This window comes from Gastrolobium bilobum, unplaced genomic scaffold (assembly GCF_033153095.1).
Source record: "Gastrolobium bilobum isolate Gb01-03AN ecotype WA unplaced genomic scaffold, APGP_CSIRO_Gbil_v1 utg12345, whole genome shotgun sequence".
Lineage (NCBI taxonomy): Eukaryota > Viridiplantae > Streptophyta > Magnoliopsida > Fabales > Fabaceae > Gastrolobium > Gastrolobium bilobum.
Genome location: NW_026898413.1, coordinates 245,052 through 271,616, shown reverse-complemented (window position 1 = coordinate 271,616; position 26,565 = coordinate 245,052). Strand labels below are relative to the sequence as shown.

The 26,565-nt window shown below is 31.6% G+C and overlaps 1 protein-coding gene and 1 non-coding gene across 2 annotated transcripts; both read left to right on the top strand.

The window, feature by feature from the left end:
• The first annotated feature begins 8,109 nt into the window (after window positions 1-8,109).
• On the top strand, window positions 8,110-10,575 carry LOC133316033 (zinc finger protein WIP2). The gene is made up of 2 exons (XM_061517726.1): window positions 8,110-8,823; window positions 9,948-10,575. Exons 1-2 carry the CDS (start codon window positions 8,110-8,112, stop codon window positions 10,383-10,385), a joined length of 1,152 nt encoding a protein of 383 aa, XP_061373710.1. The 3' UTR covers window positions 10,386-10,575.
• A 14,663-nt stretch (window positions 10,576-25,238) lies between these two features.
• On the top strand, window positions 25,239-25,325 carry TRNAS-GCU (transfer RNA serine (anticodon GCU)). The gene has a single exon. It is a non-coding gene; the product is annotated as a tRNA-Ser (tRNA).
• The last annotated feature ends 1,240 nt before the right edge of the window (window positions 25,326-26,565 follow it).

The window sequence follows — 26,565 nt, the reverse complement described above, 5'->3', positions numbered from 1 at the left end:
GCTACCTTATGTAATGAGTTGCGTGTCCAGTCTATAGTAGCTGATTACCTCAGTAACTATGGTGCCGTGACAGTTTAGAAATTTTTTTCGACTCCGTGATATTCAGATATATTATATTCAAAAGGGGACAGTATGGTCAATGTCCTGTGTTGTATATATGAACGTGAATGTGATCCTTTCACATGATATGATCTCAATTTTCTAAGAAGAAATCAATGCTCAAGAAGAGTGTACTAGAATAATAAATGATAAAATAATCACCATTGATTTATCCATAGATCACTGAGATCACCTCAGATAACCTCATGTCACATGGGATTATCCATCTCTACATATTATCCATAGTCCTAAATATTTTATTCTTTATTTAATATTTTTTATTTTTAATTCCTTTAACATATTGTCTTCTAGCATTCTCAAACCCATATAATATTATATAATATAATGAGGCAGGGGAGAGATTAAATGGGACAATCTCTATGAGCTAAAAGGTTACTTAGCCGACCAGTGTTCATTACACCAATGGAAATGTTGGGCGCATATTGGGAATGGTTGTTTCTTGTCCCTGCATTTATCCTTATAAGTTCACAAGATTGTATCATATATATGCTATGGTGTCTGTGATCTCTCACAAACAGATATTATCTTCATACTCTTGTCTTATGCTGGGATGCGTGCAATCTCTAAATTAATATTCACCAAACCATATTCTTTTCTTTAAAATCAAAATTCAATTTCTCTTCTGATGTCAAGTCTGCTATATGCTTCCAATGAAGTACAAAACCACAAGCATTTAATCACAATAACAATAAAAGTATATAGTATTAGCTAGTCTGCTATTATTTCACATGCTACGTTTGGTTGGTGTAAACCTTTTTAATTCCAATGGTTGTGGTTCGAAGACAGGTATAAGGTTAATTTGGGTGAAGTTGATTGAGTACTGTTCAAGGTACAGAATGTTTTCATCACCAAACTAAATTTGCTTGGGAGTTCTGTTCTAAAGGACAAAAGCCATAATTGTAGTAAGGGAGACCCATGTGAAAAGAAAACTCTTGCATTGGTCCAGATTATCACTAAGTAGTGCTTTTGGATTTCCAACTACTGTATTTAGGAAGTGGACCAATAGGTGCAGTTAACATGCTTAAACCAGTAGGAGAAGCTGTTGCCAGTAACAAATTGCAACAGTGGGAGAAGGAAGTGTTGGGGACCAGGATTACATTATTAAGGCTAACTCTCATTTCATATATGACTAGTTATTCATAAATGTAGAATGAAAGACAAAATACAAAGGATATTATAAATAAAGCAGAGAAATGTCATGACTAGTTTGTAATTTCTCTTGTTTTATACTTTTTCTGCTGCAGGTGTCAGTAAGATTTTTTATTTTTTTCCATGTGAAATCTAATCCACAAGGTTTGTCTGATGGGGAATGATCCGTTTATAAATTTTTTTTACAAATTACACCAAGTATGACCGATCATGCTTAGTGTAGTTTGTAAGAGTTTGTAAATATAACATTTCCTTTGCTAGATTATAAATTTCTGATGTAATTTAATTAGTAAGGGTGATATATATGAACATACAAAAAGTAAAGGATGAAAGAATTTTAAAATATGGGGAGGGGAGTGAAGATGAAATAATGTGCTAGAATAGAAGCATTTTGTGTTTAAAAGGATGGACCTATATACTTAGCGAAACAATCTTGTCATTTTTCTTTGGTTACAACAATCATATCCTTATTATTAATGGTATTTGTATAAATCAAACTACTATAGATGGGGAAGCAGCTGCTTCCATTGGGGAGAAGGTGTGCGTTTATTCACTAGTTAATTTTGTAGAAAGTAGATTACATATACTGTTTCTCTCTTAGAGGAAATTGGAATTTCAATATGTACCATGTTCACCCATGGCATAAATTCGCCCAAACTCCTTTTTCATATGCTCTTATCTCATAGAAAATAAAAATTACAATCAAACTACTTAAAAAGCATAAGCTTATTTTAACTTTTAAGGTGAAAATTAATTGAGTTTCAAATTGTTGACATATCCAAGATAATTGTAGTTGTTAATTTAATTTTTTTTACGATTCCTCCAGAGAATTAAAAAATAGTTATTTTTAAAAATAAACTATACACCAAACATGCACCTAGCTAGTCTAGGATATATGCTATTCAAAATTTTCCGATCAGTCAGGTTATTTAATATCCATTACTCCCAATATTTAAAAAATTATATATATGTAGTTTAAAATACACAAAAATTAATTCTTTTGGTTTATATGCACCTGTACTGTTTTAAAAAATATATATTTGTATTTGATATGAAAATATGTCAGACATTTACATATCTATTAATTTTGGTTTTCATTTCACAAATGTAAATGAATTTATATTTTGATTTCAATTTCAAATAGTAGTAATTGGATACATATGTCTGATTTCGAACCTTATTTGGGAAATAGAATCGCATTGCCAAATTTTATCTAAATTTTTGCAAAGATCGGTCTTTTCTTTCTTTCTTTTTTCTTAATACAATAGTTTTACTAAGGTTTGAACATGTGAATTATTAAATACAGTGTACAACTACACCTCAACAATTGAATTTTGAAAATAATAAAATTTGAATTGCTAGTAGACCGCTCTAAATACATTTTACATTTCATGATGATTTCTTTCATTTGTGTTGCTTTTATTTTCTTTTTTTAAACAAAATTATTAACAACTAAAAATAACCTGTTTTAACTCGAAGAGGTTGCGAGTAAGGGTGTAAATGAGCGAGGCTGACCTGACTTGGCCTACAGCATGACCTATGTTTAACATGGCCTGGCCTTTTTCGAAACTAAATTAGGCTTAGGCTTGTAGAAAATGCTATTTAACAAATAGATCATAGGCCAATTATGAAAACCCTGACCTACAAGCCTGTAGACTGGCCTATTAATTTTTTTAAATAAAATAATTTATTTATCTTAAGTCCCAACTCCCAACCCTAATTCCTTCTCTTGTAGCCGCATGTAGAATTTTAAGTTATATTCTCATCCTAATTTATTGGTTTCATATTATTTTTATAAATATGTCATAATTGGTAAGCCTATAAGGCCTATAGGCTTTTTATTTTTAACAGTAGACTGGACTTAACCTATAAATCAAGTCTTTAATAGACTAACAGACCAAATAGACTTAATATATTTTTATTTAGGCCTAGGCCTTGAAGATCAAAGCCTGGTCTAACCTGACCCATTTATATCCCTAATTGCGAGTTGCCAAGATCATGAGTAAGAAACATTATGTTCTATTCAAAAAAAGAAACCAGCGAACTCTTTTTTTCTCTCTCTCTTTTTTTTTTAGTAAAACCAAATTAATATGCTTCGAGCATTGTTGGATTCCCATTAGGGTGCGGCTCTTCTAATAATATTTTTACCATTCACTTGGCTTGAATTCAAATTCGAGTTCCCTCCAAACAAATTTTTTGTTACTTGAATCATGATTGTTGATATCTCTTTTTCTTTAACCATGTTCTCGTTGAATATGAAATCCGATAACCTACGAGAGAAAATTAATAAAGGAACAAAACAAGATCAATTTACATTGTGTACATGTTACACCTAATCTTACTCGTTTTTATCTATACGGCATGTTTGATGTAATGTATAAGGCTTGATAGTATAAGCTTATACTTTACGTAATGACATTTTCAGTTGTTTGGTGTGACTATCGTATAGTATAAGCTTATACAACATAACCTCTTAATACATCAAAATGATGTATAACTTAATCAGGCCTAAGGGGATGAGATTAGGCCTGATAAGGGGTTGATGTATTAATATTGCTTACAAATACAATTCTCAAGAACTAATATATCATTTCAATATTAATATATTAAAATAATTTTTTTAATATATTAATTTTTAAAATATTGGAGGATATTATCTTATACAATACCATACCAAACGCTGGATAATATTAAAATTTAATTAGATTTTATACTATCAGACCTTATCCTATAGTATGCACCAAACATGCCCTTAATGACTCTAATTTATTAATGATATGAATAGTTAGATGCATGTTGATCAGTGCAATACAATATGGGCTGACCAATATGTTCTAGGCCAGATCACACACGGTTGATGAGTAAAGGCTTATGCTTCGTGGGCTTGCTGATGTCTGCTTATTAATTGATGCTAAGCTCCTTTGGTGCGATGGCTCTGGCTGGGGGTACCTGCAATGACACTCTGACGCTCAAGTCAGTATCAAAGCTAGACTTATGTTATATTCTTAGTGGAATTAGATGATCACACCTGGGTGTGTACCCTTTGTTTATATAGTAAGTCTGATGCCGCCTTTGGTAGGCAGTATGTCCTCTGATTGACCATTTAAGGGCTGCAGGCTTATTTGTTCTCAACTGGTACCTTTTTAGCTATACCTCTATATGTCAGGCTGCCATCTTAAAGTGGTGGCAAACTGAAACTGTCTTTAGTGTATTTGGCTTATGGCGTGGTGGATCTTTGTCTGTTATAGAATCATTCCTTAACTTTTAAGTCATATAAGGCGGTTTAGGCGCAATGAAGACATTGTTCCTTCATGTTTTTATGCGCGATGGAGACATTGCACATTTCTTTGGGCCTGTATACTTCTGGGCCTATTCTGAGCTTTCACACTTTGTGGGCCTATTGTATTTTATCCAGATCACATGTGAAATTATTTAATTAAAAAAATTATAAAAAAATAACGCATATATAATAATTAAAAAATCACGTGTGTTTAATTTTCTAAATTTTGAATATATAAAAATTTAATCATATTATTATTAAAAAATTAATTTTATTGTGCCTCGAGTTAACAAATTATAGGAAACAGATTAGAATAAGGGTTCGTTTTTTCTAAAGTTACTTTAGACAACTTTATCTAATGTTCGTCGAAATGACGTCGTTTTGGGACGGAAATCATGGCGTATTTGTAATTTTAATTTATTTCAGGGTTATAATAGTCTTTATCATTCTAATTTTTTGAATTTTCGACCTCAAAACGACGTCGTTTCGGCGAACATTAGACAAAATTATCTAAAGTAACATTAGATACTTTTTTCCCTTAGAATAATAGCTACATGGAAACATACACTTTTTCTATTTCTTATATCAAAACTTCAGGTTTTCTTAACCTATTTAACATTGTAATAAAATTTTGCTAGAACAAGCTACAGATTTTATTAATCAACATGCACAATAAATCGTTTTCAGCCCAAAAAGCCATGTTCAACGAATAATGTGAAAAAAATGACCTTTAAGTTGGGTCTTCAACAAATAAATGCCTTAACTTTCAGTTTTAACAATTAACAGTTCAATTAAATTTTGAAACATATTTAACAGCTAGTTTTAGTTTTTTATTAGCCAGTTCATATTCAGTCTACTATGAATTTTAACTTTCAACGCATATTAAAAATTGCCCTTAGGACATTACCCAAAAAAATGCACTTAGGAATTAATTCTTTAATAGAAATTAATTATTCATATAAATACACACACATAATTTTAAAATTAAATTTTCAAGAGCTTTATCATACAAATTAAAAATTTGTAGAAGAAAAGTTACTCTTTTTCCCCTAAAATATGTGTTATATAGGAGGATACTTCTCAAAATTAACGACTTTATTAGAAGCTATTATAAGTATATATATGGAGATCAACTCAATTAATCTAAAGCCCTTTTTCTACTATGGTAGAGAGAGAAAGAAAAAACTAACCTCCCAAGAACACCACTAGAGAATTATTAGTAGTAAACTAACTGGTAGAAAACAAGGGACGACTAATGAAGAACCATCAATTCCTTAGTAGCAACAACACCATGTATTAGTTATAAATTTTGTACAGTACGTTGTTAATTAGTTAAAAAAAAAAATTTATGCTTACTGTCCGAAATCTTGAGCTCATTTTCTGTTGTCTTGAAATACATACTTCTTATCCAAAAATGAAAAAAATGTGGGATGAGTGAAAATAAATATAAAGACAAGGGTAATGTAATAGCGTTACTTTTTACTATATTTGGTAAAAGGAATACCGAGTACTCTGCAGTTCTGGAGTACCGAAAATATTTTCCGAAATCCTTAAGGGTATAGCTCAACCGGCAAAGTTGAGCGTCCAGGGTTGCTTGGTCCAGGGTTCGATCCTTGACCCAAGCAATTTTGAAATTCTTTGGAGGCTAGAGAGAAAAAGCTCTCTCTCGATGAGAGATTAGTCTTATCCTTCCTCTGGTGACATAATCTAATATACCTGATATTTCTGGTGACATAGTCCAATATACCTGATATTTCAATGAGGAGATAGCCTTTAGGGCCGAAAGTGGCTGGATGAAGTTGAATGAAGATACCTCTAAGTTATAAAAAAAAAAAAAAAAACACATATGAAGATGAAAAATAAAAATGAAGAGAATTATTTCTCTTTAAACTCTCCTATTATTGTTCTTTTATAACTTGGGACTAAAGTATAGAAATAACTTTATTTTATTTAAATAATTATTTATTATTTTATGCCATAAAATTAAATACGTAAAAATATAAAGAATTCTGTTAGAAATTCACACTTAAAATTTGTAATTTTTGCTATGAAGAAAATAAGTCTTCGAAGTTCAAAGATTGATTGGGATCTCTGTAATCTCTCCTCCCTGTCAACAGGGTTAAAAAGAAAAGCAAAGAAAACTTTTGCCATCTGTTTTCTTTCTGTGTTTATGGAGGTTAATAATAGCACTTGCTTTACAAGCCTAAAGAAAGCAAACCAAAAAGGTCACATTGAAGGGAAAACTTGAGGAAAATTGATAAACCATAATTAAATAATTAACCAAAAAAATAGTAATTAATCATTCTTCTTCCTTTATTCCACATTATACAAAAATTGATGCATCTAGTTTTTGAAGGTATATGCATGTATACTAAAGGAAAGATCATAGAGTAAAAACATATTAGTCATGGTAATAAATTCTGTTTACAAAATCATTTTTACATATCTTAAGAAAATTTTTTAAGGTAACGTTTTGTTTTTTCGTTTTACTTAAAGTCAGATTTGTTAAGACAGTTATATTTTTTCTTTTAGTTATTCTACTGCCCACTAATTAAGTACCACTTTCATAATACTCTTAGAAAGAACTATTTTTTTAACTTTGATACCGAAAGTGCTATCATTTTGCTTCTCTCTTTTTTTTTTCTTTTTTTTTTTGAAGAAGTCATTTTGCTTCTCTTTCACACACACACATTTTTTTTTTAGTACATACATATTTAGAACTTAATTAGTAAATATAATTAATAAATATTCATAAAAGTAAAAGGAGATTTGTTAACATGACACCGGTTAAAAAATATTAATTTTTTATTAAATTATTTCAATTACTTAAAAAGAGTAAATTTGAAAAATCTTAAATATTAATTTTTTATTTAATAATTTTTAATTTTTAACCAGTCTCTTAATAACATATATTTGCAAAACCCGGGATAAAAAACACAAAGATGACATGACTCTACTTTTGTCATTATAAAATTATATTGTTATTAATTTAACAATATGTTGAAGAACATTAAAGACCAAGTAAGTTGACTTTTTTTTTTTTAAGGTATAAAGCTTAATTGAATAACTAACATGAAGTCCTCCGTGACATTAATTAGCTAGGGGAAGGAATATTGACGATGTTTTGGTAATGAAATGAATGAAAATGATTTGGATTAGTGTACTCTCTAACCATAAACGGCCGCAAACGGAGTTCTACAGAAATTTACGTATTGAGTATTTTTTATTTTTAAATAAAAAAAAGTCATTAGATTCGTACATACTTTTAATTAATTAAATCCTAATAATAAAAGATTAATTAAAGTGGTCTTATTTTTCTTATTTGTTTTTCTCCCACTTTCCTTTACTTCCTTCTTTCCCCATGTCTGATACCGCAATCTCTTTCACACACTCTCTCTCTTTCTTCTCTTTCTTTTCTTTCTCCACCGTTCACTACCTTCAGCCATCTTGTACTCTCTCTATCTCTCTATAAAAGCAAACCCACCAAGCCATAAACTGTTCCTACTCTCTAATCAAACACACTTACCTTTTTTTTCTTTCTTTCTTTCTTTTTTCACCCCATGGCTGACCCTTACTACTCTAATTTCTTCTACTCATCATCATCATCATCATCATCATCATCATCAACAACATCATCAAGTTTCTTCCATTTCAATCCCATCATCCATCACCATTTTCCATCATCAAACCCTTCTCCACAACACCAACACCACCACCATCCCTATCTCCATAACTACATCAACCACACCACCAAAAACAACAACACCAGCTTTTTCCACTACCATCACAATACTACTACTACTACTACTACTTGTTCTTCTTCTTCACCACCTTCACCTCCTCTCAGAGAAGAACTCCCCCTCTTGAGTCTCATCCCTGCAAAGCAACAACAACAAGAAGATGAAGAGCAAGAACAAGAGGACCTTTCTTGCACTGCCATGGATGTTCAAGATGACAGCAGGATTAACAACATCTTAAAAGAGGAAGATAATTACGATTATGGCAATGTCACTGTTGCACTCCACATAGGGTTGCCAAGCCCTAGTGCTGCTGAGATTGCATCAGTGTTGTCATCTTCATCAGAGAATATAACTGATAAAGAACATGGTGGTGGTGGTGGTGGTGGTGGTGATGATGATTCTGGGTTCATGCTCAACAACAGACTCAACAAGGGACAGTATTGGATCCCTACACCTTCTCAGATTCTCATTGGTCCTACACAGTTCTCTTGCCCTGTTTGTTGCAAAACATTCAACAGATACAACAACATGCAGGTATATATCTGTATATATATAACACATGCTCAAAAACCCCCTCCTTCTTCTTTTCTTCTATCTCTCTCTCTCTCTCTCTCTCTCACCCAACTTCAAGGTTAAAAAAAAAAAAATTAAAAAAAAAGAAAAGAATTTTCTTTGCTTCTGCTTCCACTTTCTGTCTCTATAACTTTCTTCCTTGATTTGAACCGGTAACGGTTCTCTGATGCTTGGATGGAAAGAGGAAAAGATTGGTTATTAATCTATGCTACTTGTACTCTTCTTTTTCTTTCCTTTCCTCTTCTCCTTGTTTTTATTTTACCCCTTTTTCCAAGGAATATATATATATCATTCTCCACCAGTCATAATTTTATTTGATTTTCCTTCAAATTATCTTAAATTTTCAGTTGAAAATCACCCACCTCCCAAAAAAAAAAAAAGTTTCCTGATTCAGACTGAGACTGGGATGAGTACCTTACAGCCATTACTTTTGGTTGATTAAACTACTCAAACAATGTTCCTTATGCCTTTAGTACATTGAAGTCTGTGCTCCTTATTATATATTTTGGTAGGTGCATAGAACTGAAAATTTTGCAGTGTTTCTTCCAGATCGCTCAGATAATGATATAAATCATGCACCAAACTCGTTTCTCTTTGTGGCCCTTCGGTCTGAATCCAAACATCTTTCAGACCTGAAAAAAGCCCCATACATGGGACATAGCTAGCCTACCTCACCTCCCTCCAATATACCTTCCTTATTAGCCTTCTTCTTTTTCCATTACAGATAAAGATATATTGCAACCAAAGTAGCAAACTCATTTAAATTTTATTAAATTTTCTGTGTATGAAGATAGCACTTTTGTTCTTTAGAAGCAGCTGCTGAGTATATCAGATGCAATTTCATGATTGATAAGTGAATTTAATAATTGCAAAAATAAAATAAAATCCTTCACTCCAAATTAAGTCTTAGCACCTTCATGATTATATGTTAATAAGGGAGCTAGTTTTTTATTTTTTATTTTTTTGCCACCTTAAACTTTCATTATGTGTAGTCCAGATTTTGATTATTTTGCTTGGTTTGCTTTATCATAACTTTTTTTTGCGGTGTTCATAATTTTATTTTATATTTTTGGTAACTTGTTCAGATGCATATGTGGGGGCATGGATCACAGTACAGAAAAGGGCCTGAGTCTCTTAGGGGTACCCAACCAACAGGCATGTTGAGGCTTCCTTGCTATTGCTGTGCCCCAGGGTGCAGGAACAACATTGATCACCCAAGAGCAAAGCCTCTCAAAGATTTTAGAACACTTCAAACACATTACAAGAGGAAGCATGGGATTAAGCCCTTCATGTGCAGAAAATGTAGCAAGGCTTTTGCTGTGAGGGGAGATTGGAGAACTCATGAAAAGAATTGTGGGAAGCTTTGGTATTGTATCTGTGGATCTGATTTCAAGCACAAGAGGTCTCTTAAAGATCATATCAAAGCTTTTGGGAGTGGCCATGCAGCTTATGGGATTGATGGCTTTGAAGAAGAAGATGAGCCAGCTTCTGAAGTTGAGCAAGATAATGATTCCACCCAGTAATCACAAAGGGATTTTTGGGACTGGCATGGGTTTATATTTATATATATATTATATGTGAATTATCTTAATTATTTTGTTAGGTGAGATTGGGGATGAATATATGGCAATTGGCTTCCATTTTCAAAACTATATATAAGCACCAAGGTTCAATGGAAAGCCAACCTTTTCCTTCTTTCCTTTCTTTCCTTCTGTTGGAATATTAGCTAGGATTGAGACTGGACACAAAACACATAGCTGGTAAAGCTAGATATTTATATCCAACTTCGTTGAATTTGTTCTCTCATGTATTAGACATTCCCTTCTTTTATATATATTAAGCAGCTTAAGACATTGCAGATGAAATAGTGTTAATTATTCTTAATTAATTTCTAACTTAATTTGGCAAAAGCAGAAACTCAAGCTAATTCAAATGATAAAGTAGCTCTAATTCTATTTAAATTTATTTATTCCATATAAATATAAAGCTAGATTCACTTTATATTTACATATAATTTAAGAAAATATGTAACCATGCTTTAAATTTCTATGCTTGTATCTCAGTACATGCTTGTATTATTTTGTAGGTATGCAATATATGTGCACTCTTGTACTCCAAGTTTTTGTATCAATTTATAATCATTATGCATCTATGGAACTATTCTGGGCATTACAAAAATGTGCATGTATATAGCTTTATCCTATTTTCCAACAGGAAAAGTGGTCAAGATGAAGAAAAAGCTTTTTCTTTTTTTCTTTTTTTCTTCTGTCTCTAAAATCCAGAACTATATAGGCCTCTTCAAACTTTGAGGGATAGTGATTGCATGTGCATGAACAAATACCTGTTGGTCATTTCATAGATTTTTTTTTTTTTTTTTTTTGCATTGATATGTTGCTTTCTTCTGTCAAGATTGTTGGAATTAATGAATGAATTAATGTACAATGATCCATTGGTTATGAATAAGAAGTGGGTTAATAAAGAAAAGAGAAAAAGGGAAGATGAAGAGGTGTGTGGGTTTCAACAAGTCCCACATTGGACAATTAGTAGGAAATGGGAGAGTATATAAGCTCCCACTTCCCTCTCTTAGATTGGCCCTTGGGTCACTACATGTTTTATGTAGGGGGGAGAGCTAGGTGAGCATTGGTTCATCGCGCGCGCCGCCGCCGCCGTCCGGCCGGTTCGGATCGGTTCATAGTGTGTAATAAAAAAATAATTTATTTTACCGTTGCTTCCCTCCAACCAAAAACGTTTCTACCCGCCGGTTTTTTGAGCAGTATTGAACCGAACCGGTTCTTTCCCTTCGTGAACCGGTCGTATCTGTTCGTCGGAACAGTCACCCGTTCGCCGCCATCAGACACGGCGGTTCGCCGCCGGCGACTGTTCATCGTGACCGGTCAGTGTCTATAAATAGACACTGACACCTTCAGAAATCTATCCAGTTTTTCCTGCACTTAAACTCTGCCGGAATTTTTCTTCTTCCGGTTTTGCATACTGTTGTTCATCCTCCGGTGTGACTTCCTCTGGCATTTTGTTGTGTTCGTTTGGGCTGTTGATTGGTAGTGCCACCATTCTTCAGACGAAATCCGTTCTATCCTGGGAGACAAGTGTCCATCAACCTTAGGCATCAGTGAGGGGGCAAATTGTCTTAAGGAGACACGTTCTGTGGGCTCGGATTTAATTCCTCTTATACTGCATATATTCATCCTTTCATTCTGTCTGTTTCATCATTCTGCCACTGACAAGTAAGTCTGTTTTTAATATTTTTAATTACACAGTGATAATCCTGATCATCTACCTCCTCTGCTTTATACATGGGTTCAAATCTATTAGTGATATAATATCACCCACTGTCTTCAATAACAAAGATCGTTATGGTTAACAATTTGTCAAAATTTTCAACATGAGTGTATGACTAAAGGGTGATAAAGGGTTTTAAGCTCTATTTAATTTAGCACAAGTCACGTACACATGAAAGGAAGAGATGGTGGAGAGTAGTATATTATGGTTAATTGTAGGTCATTAAAGGGATAGGCTTTTCAATCTGTGAAACTGAGAAATACGTCAGCTTTTTGTTGGAAGGGTGTGTGTGTATATGATCATATTATGCCCTTTTGCTTTGGATAGTGGGAGAAGATGTGTTTGTTGATAGATGGAACATATACCGTTTCAGATTCACCCTTGCTTGGAAAATTCAAAGCAAATGATTAGCTTTTTAAGAGTGAAATATATATATATACATATTATATATAAAAAAGGAGGAGGATATCAAAAGATATATAGGTAGGATCGGTGATATCATATATGGTCCCATTCTCAAGTTTACAAGGTATGAGGAGGGTACTTCAATTCAATGAAGTGGATCTCATTTGCATTAGCTTGGGGTAGGTAGAGAGAGAAAGTAAGGATATGGGCAAAAAGGTTAGCTAGAGCTGAAAACTGTAAGATTGTGGAGCCCAACTTGTGCTGATTGGCAACACATACTGATGCCCCCTACACTGCATACACACACACCACTCTTCCTTCTGATGGATCATAAACTGTACACTGAAACGACCTTTCAGCAAAAAAAAATTTTGACCACCTCTCTCTCTTTCTCTTTCTCTGCCGTAATTGAGGTGCAGCCTTCAACCCTTATGGTATGATGTTACAGGAAAAAAAACGAAGTGAAAAAGAAATCAAACATCTTCCTCCACGGTTACTGCTTAGTTTTATTAGCTACCTAATTAGCTTATGTCTTCATAACAATTGCCTTTTGTGTGAAATCATGGCCTACCTTCTCAAAATTATGTGTATCATTATTTATTACAATAGATTAATTAATGTTTATATATATATATTTTATGAGAATAACAAATATATTAGACTAAATAAATTTTTTTTAGATATTATCTATCGATTCATCGACTAATTCGATTCGAGCTGGGTAGGACCATACTTCCTATCAAATTTTAACACAGTTATGTTTTCAGAGACTTGAACTTACCAGTTAATTTATGTGCTTGATGGTCTAAATATTTTTTTTAAGAGTGAATTAATGTGCATACAATGTCTTGTATATATATGGTGAAAGAATCATTTATCAAAACTAACTCACTTCCAATGTTTGTTGAGGGGCATGTGGGGTTACTAATTCCTTTGTGACTGTGAGGAATGGTAGCAATAGATGAACTCAACAGCAAACTGTAACTAAAGCATTTATTGACAATCAATATCCCACCCCTTTGTTGTGGAGACCAACCCTACCACTATATTGACCTCTTGGGACTCTCCTAGTTCTCTCTCTCTCTCTCTCTGAGTGTTGTTTGTGTCTCTCACCATCCTCTCTTCTTCTTTTTTCTTCTTTTTGTGTGTGTGTGTGTGTGGCATTTGTGCTTTTATGGGAAGTCTCTATCCTAAAACCACACATACCCCCAATATGCCCTGCAGTGTGATTACGCACAAGGTTACATACGTGCGATCGACAATAATCATGACTTCAATTTATTTTAGAAAAGAAACGTAGAATAATTAGAGGTTAACACTGAAAAAAGGGGCGTATAATTAAAAAGATAACAAGTACGTAAGTATAAATCTATGCATGTTGTTTACCAAAAAAAAATCTATGCATGTTCATGCGATCATTTAACTCTTGACCTTAATTAATTGAAATGCCACTATATGTCTATATATAGGTTGTAATCCCAAGATTCTTCTCTTTGTTAATTACATTTCTTCTACCAATGAAATATTAAAATTAAATAATTGATTCAATATGAACAGGGTTGGCAGCTAGTTTTGCAGCTCCATGATATATCGTGCCATGGCCATGTAAAGGAGACCAAACAACCCAACACACAAGAATATGTTATATGAGGTATTCTCCTTTTGCATTCATATTCCAATACAGTAGGGACATCTTTGTCTCCCATGGCTCGAATAACTAGCTTTTTATTTTTTAATATATATATATATATATATATATATAGGAGAGATCATTTGACTCCAGAATAAGATTTATAAGTCTTACTCCTCATCCTAGCCATTGATTTCTGTACATCTAACGGTTATAATTTAAGAAATTATATTAATTAATTATTAATTACTCTATAAATGACAACCTTTGATTTTCGTCCATCAACGGTGGAGATGGGGAGTAAGACTTAAAAGTCTTACTATGGAGTCAAAAGAACACTCTCCATATATATATATATATATATATATATATATATATATATATATATATAAAATATAGGAGCGATTAATTTATATTCATCTGAGTCAAAATTACTCTTATATATTTGAATAATTTTACTTTTCATTATTTTATCATAAAATCTAGTTTTAAATTAAAATTTCCTATCATATAGCTAGGTCATCCTATCTAAAAAAAATATATTATTTTAAAATTGTTTAATAATTCATTGATAAATGTTAAAATTAGCATAGTATATATTTTCAAGTTGTATATAGAAAGAAGAACCACTTGAATATTATATTCTCATTTTTATTAAAGTTTTACAATGTTCACTACGGAAATTTTAGGTAATGGATAATTATAATGTATTAACTTGATCGATAAAAATTATATTTTACATAAAGTTTTTAGGTTATGTAAGAATGTCAAATCATATATTAATATGAATTGATCCTAAAAAAAATAAATTCGAAGAATTTGAGTTTTATTAATGAACATTATTTTGAGGAGTGTGAATGATTGAATGGAGTCCCACATTGGTTGAAAAATGTATAAGTGCGCCTTTTCAAAAAAGAGAGGACTAAGTGAGTAACATATAAGTAAAAGGATCCATACACTTAATGCCTTAAGTTTTTGGATTGATCGTGGTATTCCAAGCCCACTTAATGTTGTTGCTCACTTTGGTCCATGGTTGGCGGTGTCCCCCCGCCACGAGCTCTCCCTACAGACCTAACATGTGGTATTAGAGCCAATGGTGGGATTGGCCGACCTGTGGTGATCAGGGGAAAGATGTGGGCCTAAGACTCACACTGGAGGGTGAGATGTTGAGGAATCCAAGTGTGAATGATTCAATGTAGTCCTACATTGGTTGAAAAAGGACTAAGTGAGCACCATATAAGTGGAAGGACCCATGCACCTAACGTCTTAAGGCTTTAGATTTGATTGTGGTGTTCCAAACTCACTTAATGTTGTTGGTCACTTAGTCCATGGTTGGCGGTGTCCCCCAGCCAGGAGCTCTCCATGCAGGCCCAACATGTGGTAACAGAGACAATGGTGGGATTGGTCGGCCTGTGATGATCAGGGGGAAGATGTGGGTCTAAGACTCACAATTGAGGGAGAGATGTTGAGGAATCCAAGTGTGAATGATTGAATGTAGTCCCACATTGGTTGAAAAAGGACTAAGTGAGCACCATATAAATGGAAAGACTCGAGCATCTAATGCCTTAAGGTTTTGCGTTTGCTTGTGGTATTTCAAACCCACTTAATATTGCTGCTCACTTGGTCCATTGTTGGCAGTGTCCCTCCGCCACAAGCTCTCCCTGCAAGCCCAACACAATTTCCTTGAACTTGAGAGTCCCGCACTTGCTCCTTTTTTTTTGTGATATTCCAACCTTTGAAAAAAAAAGAATTTTTAAAAAGAAAAAAGAACACTAGCTCCCTCATTAATTATATAAAATTAGGATTTTATATTTATCATGTTATATGAGATGAGTCTTCTTATTTCATAAAGACAAAAGTCATGTGAGACTTGTATGTTACAAAAAGTCATATGTGAGACTCATGTCAGCGCGAAAATAGAAAGATGTGTAGAAAAATATCTCTTCTCATGTTATATGAAAAGTATAAAACCCGTAAAATTATAATGTGAAAAAGATATATCATGTCCCAATTAATGAAGAAATTAAAAAAAATTATAATATTATACCATTGTTAAGTTTATACGATAATGTGTCAAGGTGTATCATGCGACAGTCTTATCGAAATAGATGGTTTCGCAAGAGAAAAATGTTATTTTCTACCCATAAACACATATTCAATAATGTGTGTCACTAAGTTTAAATATTAAAACTACAATTTGATTTTTTTTTCATGAGTTTTTATGTTTTATGATATCATTTACAACTAATTTTTAATTTTACGTATAACAAAAAAAATACCACCCCAAAAGCTAGCTCAAAGGGTGAGAGTGTCCAAGGTCTTATAAAGGTCACATTAGTTTCCCACACAATCAATGTGGGACTATATATCTGAACACGCCCCCTCACGCAAGAGCCCTTTGGGCGAGAAGCGTGGAATTGCACAGGCCTAATTTTTGGTTTACCTTTTTGTGCTTTTTATTTTGATTTCACTTGAAAGCGAGAGGCGGTGAGGATCGAACTTGTGACCTTGTAGTCAAGGAAGCTTTGATACCATGTTAAGAACCTTGGGATACATCACCCCAAAAGCTAGTTCAAAGGGTGTGAGTGTCCAAGGCCTTATAAAGGTCACATTAGTTTCCCACACAATCAATGTGAGACTATATATCTCAACAATCAATTACATGCACACACACTCGTATAATTAAAAAAAAAAGGACAGAAAGTCATTTTGATTATTTATTATAATAATCAATTGATTATAACTTTTTAAAAATTCTAAAATTGAGATTAAGTAATATTGAAAAATATAAGAAGCCATAAAAATAATATATTATATTTATTTCAATCCTGAACTTGTGATTTTGAACAGGTTTCATTTTAGTATCATCTTGTAGAATTACGTGAACAATTGAATATGTAAAAGAAATATTAACAAAAAATTACTAAAGATTTTAATACTTTTGTAGAAGCAATGATTACCGAGGAAATTTCTCTCTCTATATATGTACGTATGATTGTATGTCTACACGCATATTTAACTGAAGGATTAGCTTCATATAGTATATATATCGAAGACAGTCATAAATCATATATGACACTAGGGATGGAAAAACTTGGGGTTAACATTTTGCAAAATGTATACTATATTAATGAATTCTTTTTCTAAAATAATGACTAATTAAGTAACTTTACCTTATTGATTCCTTTAGATATGCAGCCAATCAGAACGAGATCAAAAGGTAATGCATGAACGTCATGATCCACAAAATTATATCTGCGTGTTTTGTGAATTATATTTGTTTTTCAATGAAATGATTACCATGCCTTCGGGTAGGAACAAAATATATGATCCTTTAAATAAATGGACCACTCTAAGAAGGCTAATTTGAGGTACTTTTGATTGTGCTCAAAGTAGATGAGACAACTTTGTTAGTGAGGCCACAATCAATAAAAGGAAAAGGGAAAAAGGCAAAAAATAATTTTGACCCATAATCACGATAACTTTGAAAGAAAAAAATAATAATAGTTACTTGTATATAATATATAGAAACGTTTATTTAAATACATTCAAAGTAATAGGAAACAAAAGAATAAAAAAATCCTTCTTCTGGATTGTACCCAATAGAACTAATAGCTTCCTTTATTTCTATTAATTTTTTTCTTTCTCAATCATCGTTATCCATGTGAGATATGCGCTTTGATAATTTTCTTTGCGCTTTGATGCTTGAAGATTCTCCAAGTTGTGGGTAATGGGTATTTTTTGTTTGGGGAATATAGAGAAAAAACTTCAACCAGAAGTAAGAGACCATACTTCGACAAAAGACACACACAACAGTAATCACCATATGTGTGTGTGTGCGTGTGTGTGTGAGCAAGATTTTTGAGGTTCCTTTTCCTTTTTGCTCAAGGTGTGGAGTGATTAAAGGTTGTGTTTGACGTTCATGCCCATGGAATCATATAGGTATAAATCTAATTAATATATTTTTTTATTTGGGACATGGGTGTAATCAATTAGGTCTTCTTGTTGAAGATCCTATTTGAGATAAACAAACAAAAGCTAAAGAAAGCCGCAGGCAAGGGCACTCATGAGCAAGCAAAGCAAACCCACACGAACAACATTTGAAAAGTACTTCCAAACTTGAAAAGCATCATGGTCATATATGGATCATAGACATCCTTATTCTTATGTTTGCATCTTGGCAGTGAAATCATTAACCCAAACAGGATCGATTGCCGCAACATACAAACGAGAAAAAAACAACCAAACCAAACTTCAAACAGTGTAGTTTAGTGATTCTTTCGCTTGATATGTACATAAATAATATCTAAGTGAGAATGTTATTACATTATATGTCTCTATCTTGACATGACTATTCTATACTTAATGGGCAAGTCTTGTTCGTTTCCCACTTCATTCAACTTTCAGAATGACATGGGTATATCATATGTCAATAGATAGTCTCACCTAATTATAAGGTTATTAATGTCCTAAACAGTAAGCATCATTATTTAATGTTTGACAAATCCTCTATAGAGCATATTTATAATTTACCTTCCTCTTTAATTTGAGGTACTAGTTTAATTTTTAGTTATTATTTGTATTGATGTGTGTCTATGTGTGCCAAGTGGAATCAATGATTGATTATAAATGTAGGTAATGCTTAAGCATATGCGAGATTGGTTAAATAGAATGTACAAAATTCAGAATAGTCGCAGCTTTTAACATAATTTTTAATATAAATTTACAAAAATAAGTCACTATGATTGGTAAATTATTCAATAAAAGACAATCAATTAAGTAAATTATGTTTCACAATGCCCTCAAATAGACAACAAAAACAAAAACAATAAGAATTACGAAACTGCCCTTATACAAAACTAAAATAAATAGAAAAAAAAGTTAAACTCAATTAAAACGACTCGGAAAACCCAAAAATTGTCCATGAGCCTTAATCAAAATATAGATTTTAACAGTCCAGTCAAATTTGAGCCCATTTTAAAAGATGATGACCCTCAATATATAATAAGACATTAAGACATACTATAACATTAAAAGTTATTTTTTTTTCTTTCTCCACGTCAGCAAACAGGTTCTGAAAAGTAAACGAGGAGAGAAAAAAAACAACTTTTAATGTTATAACTATGTTCTCCCGGGAGAACATAGTTATAAAAGGTAGCTGTAGATAAGTTTTTCTAAAGTGGCTGCAGAAATATTTACCCCTATATATTGTTGCAAGTAATGCGTCATCGTGTAAAAGCCTCTATTCAGCATCTTTCTATAAAATAATTCACTATTATGATTTCTTCTAATGACAACGTCACTTTCAGTTATATAATATAACATTCATGTTGAGTAAAATATGTAGGTAGCTCAGCTCCACTTTCTTTTTGTCTAATAGAAAACAAAAATGAATTCATCATACCGATTTATATTTTTATATATATAGATGAGTATAGAAATTAAAGTGTTTATCCCCTTTACCAAAAAAAAAAAGTGTTTATCCCGTCACTTGATGAAACTGGCCTATGTGGTGGCGACACAAAATTAATTAAAAGGAAACTATGATTATGACTAAGGTTTTGGGTATGATCAAGTTTTGACTGATTAATTAATCGTATTGATAGGTTGGATGAATGCTTTGGTTTGGTGGGGTTAGTCCCATTCTTTAAAAAAATAAATAAGCTGCGGGGCCATGCATAGTATTCATCATATCTTTCTCAGAAATACAAACAAGAAAATTAAAGGAGTGAACTTTTCCTTTCAAAAAGAGAACTTTCACCAGCTTCCGAGAAGGATCCTATCCTTAGATGTTTGCCTCAAACGAAAATATAAAATATAAAAAGAAAAAGAAAAAAAAGAAGAAAAAAACGAAAGGTGAAGGCAAAACAAGTAACATCGCGCACTGCTGCTAACAAAAGTCACTTTCTTTTGTGATTTACATAGGTAATATTAGATGTTACTCCAACCTCACGTCGTGATCATAGGCTAAAGTTGAGGAGTAAATTTCAAAATTATTGGAAATATTTTGTTGTATAAGACTACAAAAAAGAGAAGCAAATATTGGCAGATTCTTTCACTGTGTGATGGTAATCCGATTTTTTGTAAAAAAAGAAAAACACTCGCGACATATTAAATCTGTTTCTAAATCTATAAACAAAATGGTTGAAGAATTTAAATAAACTTATATTTAGTAACTTTTTTTTTTCATGTTTTAGTCTACTCTAAAAATATCCACCATTAAATTAATTATTGGATATAAATTTTATTTATTTTTAGACTATAATTTTAATAATATTCAAAACTGTTCAATTTAATTTCTCAATTTTATAAGATAAACAGTACAAATTTTTCTCTTTTATTTCTAAATGTAGTTGTTTTTTCACTTGAATAATTTTTTTCATCATGATGAGAAATTTTAATTAAGATAAAATGTAATTATTTCACATCCAAATTTATTTATATAGATCATGACTGATGGTGTCAGCTGATAATTTTTTTTATAGATAAATGGAAGGTTTTGAGATTTAATCTAGTCTTCACCTCTCTCCTTGACAAATATAGTATGGGTGTTTATAGGTAGTATGAGTGAGTCATTTATACTCAATGGAGTTTAAAAGTTTTTAGAGATTAATCATATATGTAAGATAAAAAAAACCAGGGCCCCAATCTTTTTTTTTTTTTTTTAGTTGTTCTCCTTTGCAATTCAACTTAAATTTTGACTAGGTTATGGTAGATCTAGATTTTGTTGTGTAAGTCAAACTATAGTAAGATTCCTTCAATTTTCTTCTTGTCAAATTTAAGGTTTTTATATGGTCGTGCTTTATTTATTTATTTGTTGAAAATTATGGATAAAAATATCGTTCCATTATTTAAATTGAAAATATGTCAGAAGCTTCAATGAAGATTTTTCAGTCAAACGTTTTAATATTTAGTTTTTGGCTTGTTTTCTGCTTCATGCATGCATCTTTTCAATTCAGAAAATGCAGGACAATAAAAATAGTATTTTTTCTGGTTGTAAACCCAAAGAAATGATTTTAAATATTGAATAAAAGTTTTTGGCTGTTAATTAAGTGAGTAGTTGTTAATTAAGTGAATATATATATATATATATATGGTGATATGCAAATGGAACTTTACTTTTTGTTACCTGGGAGATATGAGAAAGTTCCAGAACTGTACTCCCAAAATTAAAGTACAAAACTGATGCAAATATATACTTGATTTGGATTTCAAGTTTAATTTGTTCCACTTTTTGTAATAAGGTGAAAAGGTAAAATGAATATGAAGTAGGAATAGAGAAGGAAAGCATGAAAGCATGGAAAAGTAAAATTGAGAAAACAGAAAAAAATGGAAGTATTTGGGGATGTATTGGATTAGGATTTTAAAAGACCTTTTTTAGATAAAAAATCTTACAGATTTTAAAAGATATTTTAGAATTGGAGGGACTTTAAAGACTTTTTTTACAATCAAGATTTCATAAGATTGGATTTTAAAGGATTTTAATTGAATTTATAAGATTTGAAAGGACAATATGAATTTATAAGATTTTAAAAAACTGTATGAATTTTTAACAAACATTCAAAAATTACAAGAGTCAATAAAAAAATAACAAAGAAATGCAATGAAATTAATAAAAAAAGGTAAAACCTAATATAATTTTCTCAATCAGTAAAACATAATATAATTTTTAACAAATATTCAAAATTACTAAGCAATAGCTCTTCACATATCTAAAGTTATAATAGTCCTCCGCACATTAACATTTTCTTGTTCATGCTCTTGGGTTTGACAAATGGGTTAAAAATTATCTTCTTTATTTGGTATCAAAGCTATGCATATATGATTATAAAACTCAATTTTTTTAATTATTAAAATAATTCTAAATTTGCATATAGAACCTAAAGTCCATGATAAACTTTTGTTTGAATTTTTTTGCAATTGATCTTGAAAACTTTGGTGTTTTTGTTCTATATGATGAGAGTTTTCTAACCATATATCATATGCATAAGAAAATTTCAAATCTGAATTTTTGGATTTTATTATATGAAAGTTTAAAAAATTTCTCAAATTTTTTTCAATCGATATATTAAAACTTTAAATTGCTTTGGGGCTTTTGAAAAATAATTTTTTAGTTATCTATTGACACAAAAATTGGTTGAAATCCTTTTATATAGTGAAGAAATTTCGTTCATGAATGTATTGTTACGAAATATAAGGTTTGTATTATGAAAGTTTCAATATTTCTTTAAATTGATATAGTTTCATTGATGTAAAACGAAAATTCGTTTGAGCGTTTTAGTTCCCTGTTATATTTTCACTATTTATATTATTTCTAATACAAAAATCACATCTTTTGTGCCAAGAAAAACTGCGACCCATAACTTGAAAAATAACTTTTTAAACTTCCAATTTTTTTCAAAAAATGATTCAAAAATCTCATTGGTTTGTTGTTTCTGGGTTTTGTAATGAAAATCGCTAAAAAAATATGCTATTTTTGAGTTTTGATGAAGCTCCCATGGCGAAACCCGATTTCGAGCGGGTCAACCGGCCAAAGGAAGAAGAAAACACTGCGATAAAAAAATCTCAAGAAATCCTAGAGGTTAAGGTGAGATTGTGAGAGAGGCATCTTATTTATAATTTTCACTAAAAAGTCTCACGAAATCCACACCAATAGAAAATTCATTAAAATCGTCGGATTTTTGAATACCACAAGATTGTGATTCCATTGTTTAAAATTCTGATTGAATACAGACAGATTTGGACGGATTCTAAAATAATCTTTTAAAATCCTAATTGAATACCACATGACTTTTTTTTCAATCCATTAAAATCTAATCGAATACCAACATATTTTTTTGTCCAAAAACAATCCATTAAAATCCTTTGAAATCCCAATCCAATACACCCAGAATAACATAAACTATTAAAAAGGCACAGAAAGGGAGACTATTTCACATGTCATTCAGGATTGTAATGAAGCCAAATCCTTGTGGCTTAAACTAGTTCTAAGTGATAAAGTTGATGATTTCTTCTTAGGAGATATGGATCAGTGGCTGTCAGAAAATATTGTCATGCATGTTAATGACAAACAAGATAAAAAATAGCTAACTACTTTCTTTCTAACATGCTGGAAGATTTGGCATTGGCAAAATGAAAGAACGCATGGTGCCTCGCTGACGCTCGTTTTCGTGAAGGAAAACCTAATCCGAAATCTAGCAAAGGATGGGGAAAAGCAGCAAACAAATGTACAAATCTAGCTTCTGACAGAAGAATCATGGTAGCAGACATATCTTGACAGTTTTCCAATTTGGGTGCTGTTAAGGTTAATACGGATGGGGCTGCACGTGGTAACCCTGGTCCAGCTACTTGTGGGGTTGTCATTCATGATGACTGCGGTAAGTGGCTTGGTGGCTTTGCGTATAAATTAGGGAGATGTTCTTCATTCAAAGTAGAATTATGGGGTGTGCTTAAGGGGTTGGAGATGGCTTGGAATGCTGGATACTGTAATATCATTATTGAAAGTGATTCAACAAGTGTGATCACTGTGCTCACTAAAAATAGTGCAGCATTCCATGAGAATCATTTGATTTCTCGCATACAGACATGGATTGATAAAAATTGGTCTGTAAATTCTGACATACTTTGAGGGAGGGTAACTCGTGCAGACTGGTTGGCGAATTTCATATTAGACTATGATGGGCAGGAAGACAATCTTGTTTGGGAAGAACCTCCTCCTGGCGTCCAGTTACTGTCGCTTGCTGATCTATTAGCTGTTGGGAGACCTCATGCTTTGAGTTGCAATAGTTAGGTTTCTTTTTGTTTCTTTCTTTGTTTTGTGGCTTAGGCCTTTTGTTTACAAAAAAAGGTCTTCATCTAACACCTTAAAACTGAGTTGAATTAGTTCTTTATATGATATCAGAGCTTTAGTGACCATAAGGTCACGAATTTGATCCTCACCACCTCCATATTTGAATTAAATAAGCATAAAGTAAAAATAAAATAAAATTGGGTCTATGCAATAATTACACTTCAATCCTAAAAGACTCTTACGTGAGAGGATGTATTAGAGAATAATATAAATTATTAAAAAGATTCTTACCGAACATCTTATAATTTTGAATTGAATTACTTGTTTAAAAAAGGATGGATAACGGGAGCAAATTCGCGCCACAAACCCTCTTCTTGGATCAGTGCTAGTTGATAAAAAATAAAATAATTGTATTTTATGTGTTTCATTTTCAACAATATATATGGTATCTACTTCAAAACCTAATGCTACCCACAATTGGTACGTACAAATTGTAAGGACATATTTATAATCACGTCAACTAAATTTATTGATTTTAAAATTATTTTATATCTATTATTAATACATATAATAATTTATGTAAGCATTTTTTAGATAGTCTAAAAATTTGCGCTCTGACACGAGACAATCACCCCACACCAGTTTTTACACTCTCAATTCCATCTCACTTATATCCAAGGGCTCTAATTTTTTAGTAATGTGAGCCATTAGATACAAGTTAAAAATTGAATTGTTTCACAATTTTTTAATTCCATTTGTTAATTTAGAATTGATTCTTCTTGGATACAAATTATGATAATGTATATTATTCCTCGAATCGTTCGTTGAGAGGTATAAAGGATCAAACTCCGTTAAGTAAGGGGTAATAAGTCGTAATTAAGAAATGGAGCCTTTTTTTTTTGATTTTGTTTTTTCTGAAAATGTTTTGTTTTGACAGATACATCTCGAAAAAATTACTAAATTCATAACATAAAATGCATTATGCAAGAATTCATAGTTACATTCTTTTTTTTATACGTTACCAAAAAAAGGAATAATAAAAAATGAAATTTGATTTTGATTGATATTCTATCATTTTGGTTCTATATTATAGGAATCCAAAAGTTTTTTTTTCAAATTCAAATAAATCGTTGTTGTCTGGGATTCATGGGAATAAAAAGAGCAGCCCGGCCAGTACCTAGCCGGGCTCTGGCTGTAAAAAAAAAAAAATAAGAAAAAAAAGTAAGATATAAAGAATCGTTTTTTTTTTAGTGGGGAAAGATGGCTGAGTGGACTAAAGCGTCGGATTGCTAATCCGTTGTATGAATTTTTGTACCGAGGGTTCGAATCCCTCTCTTTCCGTTTCCGTTGAGGATTTGGTAATTTTTCTTTTTGAAATTACCAAGATTTGTTTGATTTTTTTGAATTTACTAGTTAGTGAAAGTGATTTCGAGGAAAGAGAAAAAAAAATTCGTAAATGGATTTGTAGTAAGGTAAGAGTCGAGTCTTTGAGTACTATTTCTTAGTACCAATATTCATTCCTATTACCAATACCAAAAATTCTCTTTCATATAAACAATCTAGATATTGACATCTAGATATTGATGGTGGATTCAAATCTAATAATAGGATTCGGATTTCTCAATGGAAAAAAGGAAAATTATGAAAGGGTCGGGATTTTTCTTGTCTATCAAAAAAATCTACATATTGGAATCGAAGATTCATGCTCTAAGACTTATCTGATCCTATAAATTCTTAAAATGTTTTAATTTTGGTTTTAAAAGAAATTATGAATTTTGTTAGGACATTATTTAATTTAATAAATTTAATGATCTCATCGAAAACTTACAGCAGCTTGCCAAACAAAAGCGTAATTTAGCCAAGAACAAACTACTTGGATAAAGAGCAGGGTGAATACAAATACAGACAAAACTAAAGATATTAAGCATAACAAACATTTTGTTTTTTTAATAAAATTCATTATATTTTTTCTTTTTTTGAATTCGCATTTTTTATTATTGTATTTGATTGTATATATATAATTATAATATACGTACAATATTAATATTATGTTAATATGTGTAATAAAATTATAATTTTTATTCCAATTTTGTTATATATTTATTAATATTCTATTTTTTTATTAAAGTTTATTTCATATTTATTTCTTTTTCTTTTTTTAGATATGTATATTTTTCATATTTTTTTTGAAGCAATTCCATTTTTTCTATTTTACAAACTATCCAAATAGGGATTGAGTGTAAGACCTTTAATTCTTACACTGATGTAAGAATTCTGCCCCTATATATATATATAAATTGTGTAGACAACCTTTTTGGCAAACATCATCCTAAAGGACGTGTTGTTTCATCCTAACGGACATGTTGTTTCATCCTTGAATGGGTGTCTTTTCGTGTCCAACGAATGTGTCTTTTCGTGTCCAACGGATGTGTTGTTTCGTCGTCGAATAGGTGCCTTTTGAAACGTGACCTTACGTTTACTGACACCTCTGATACTGCATATCATTATCATTCTGTTTCATATATCTGACAAGTAAGTTTGTTCTTATTTTATTTATAATTAATTGCACAGTGATAATTCT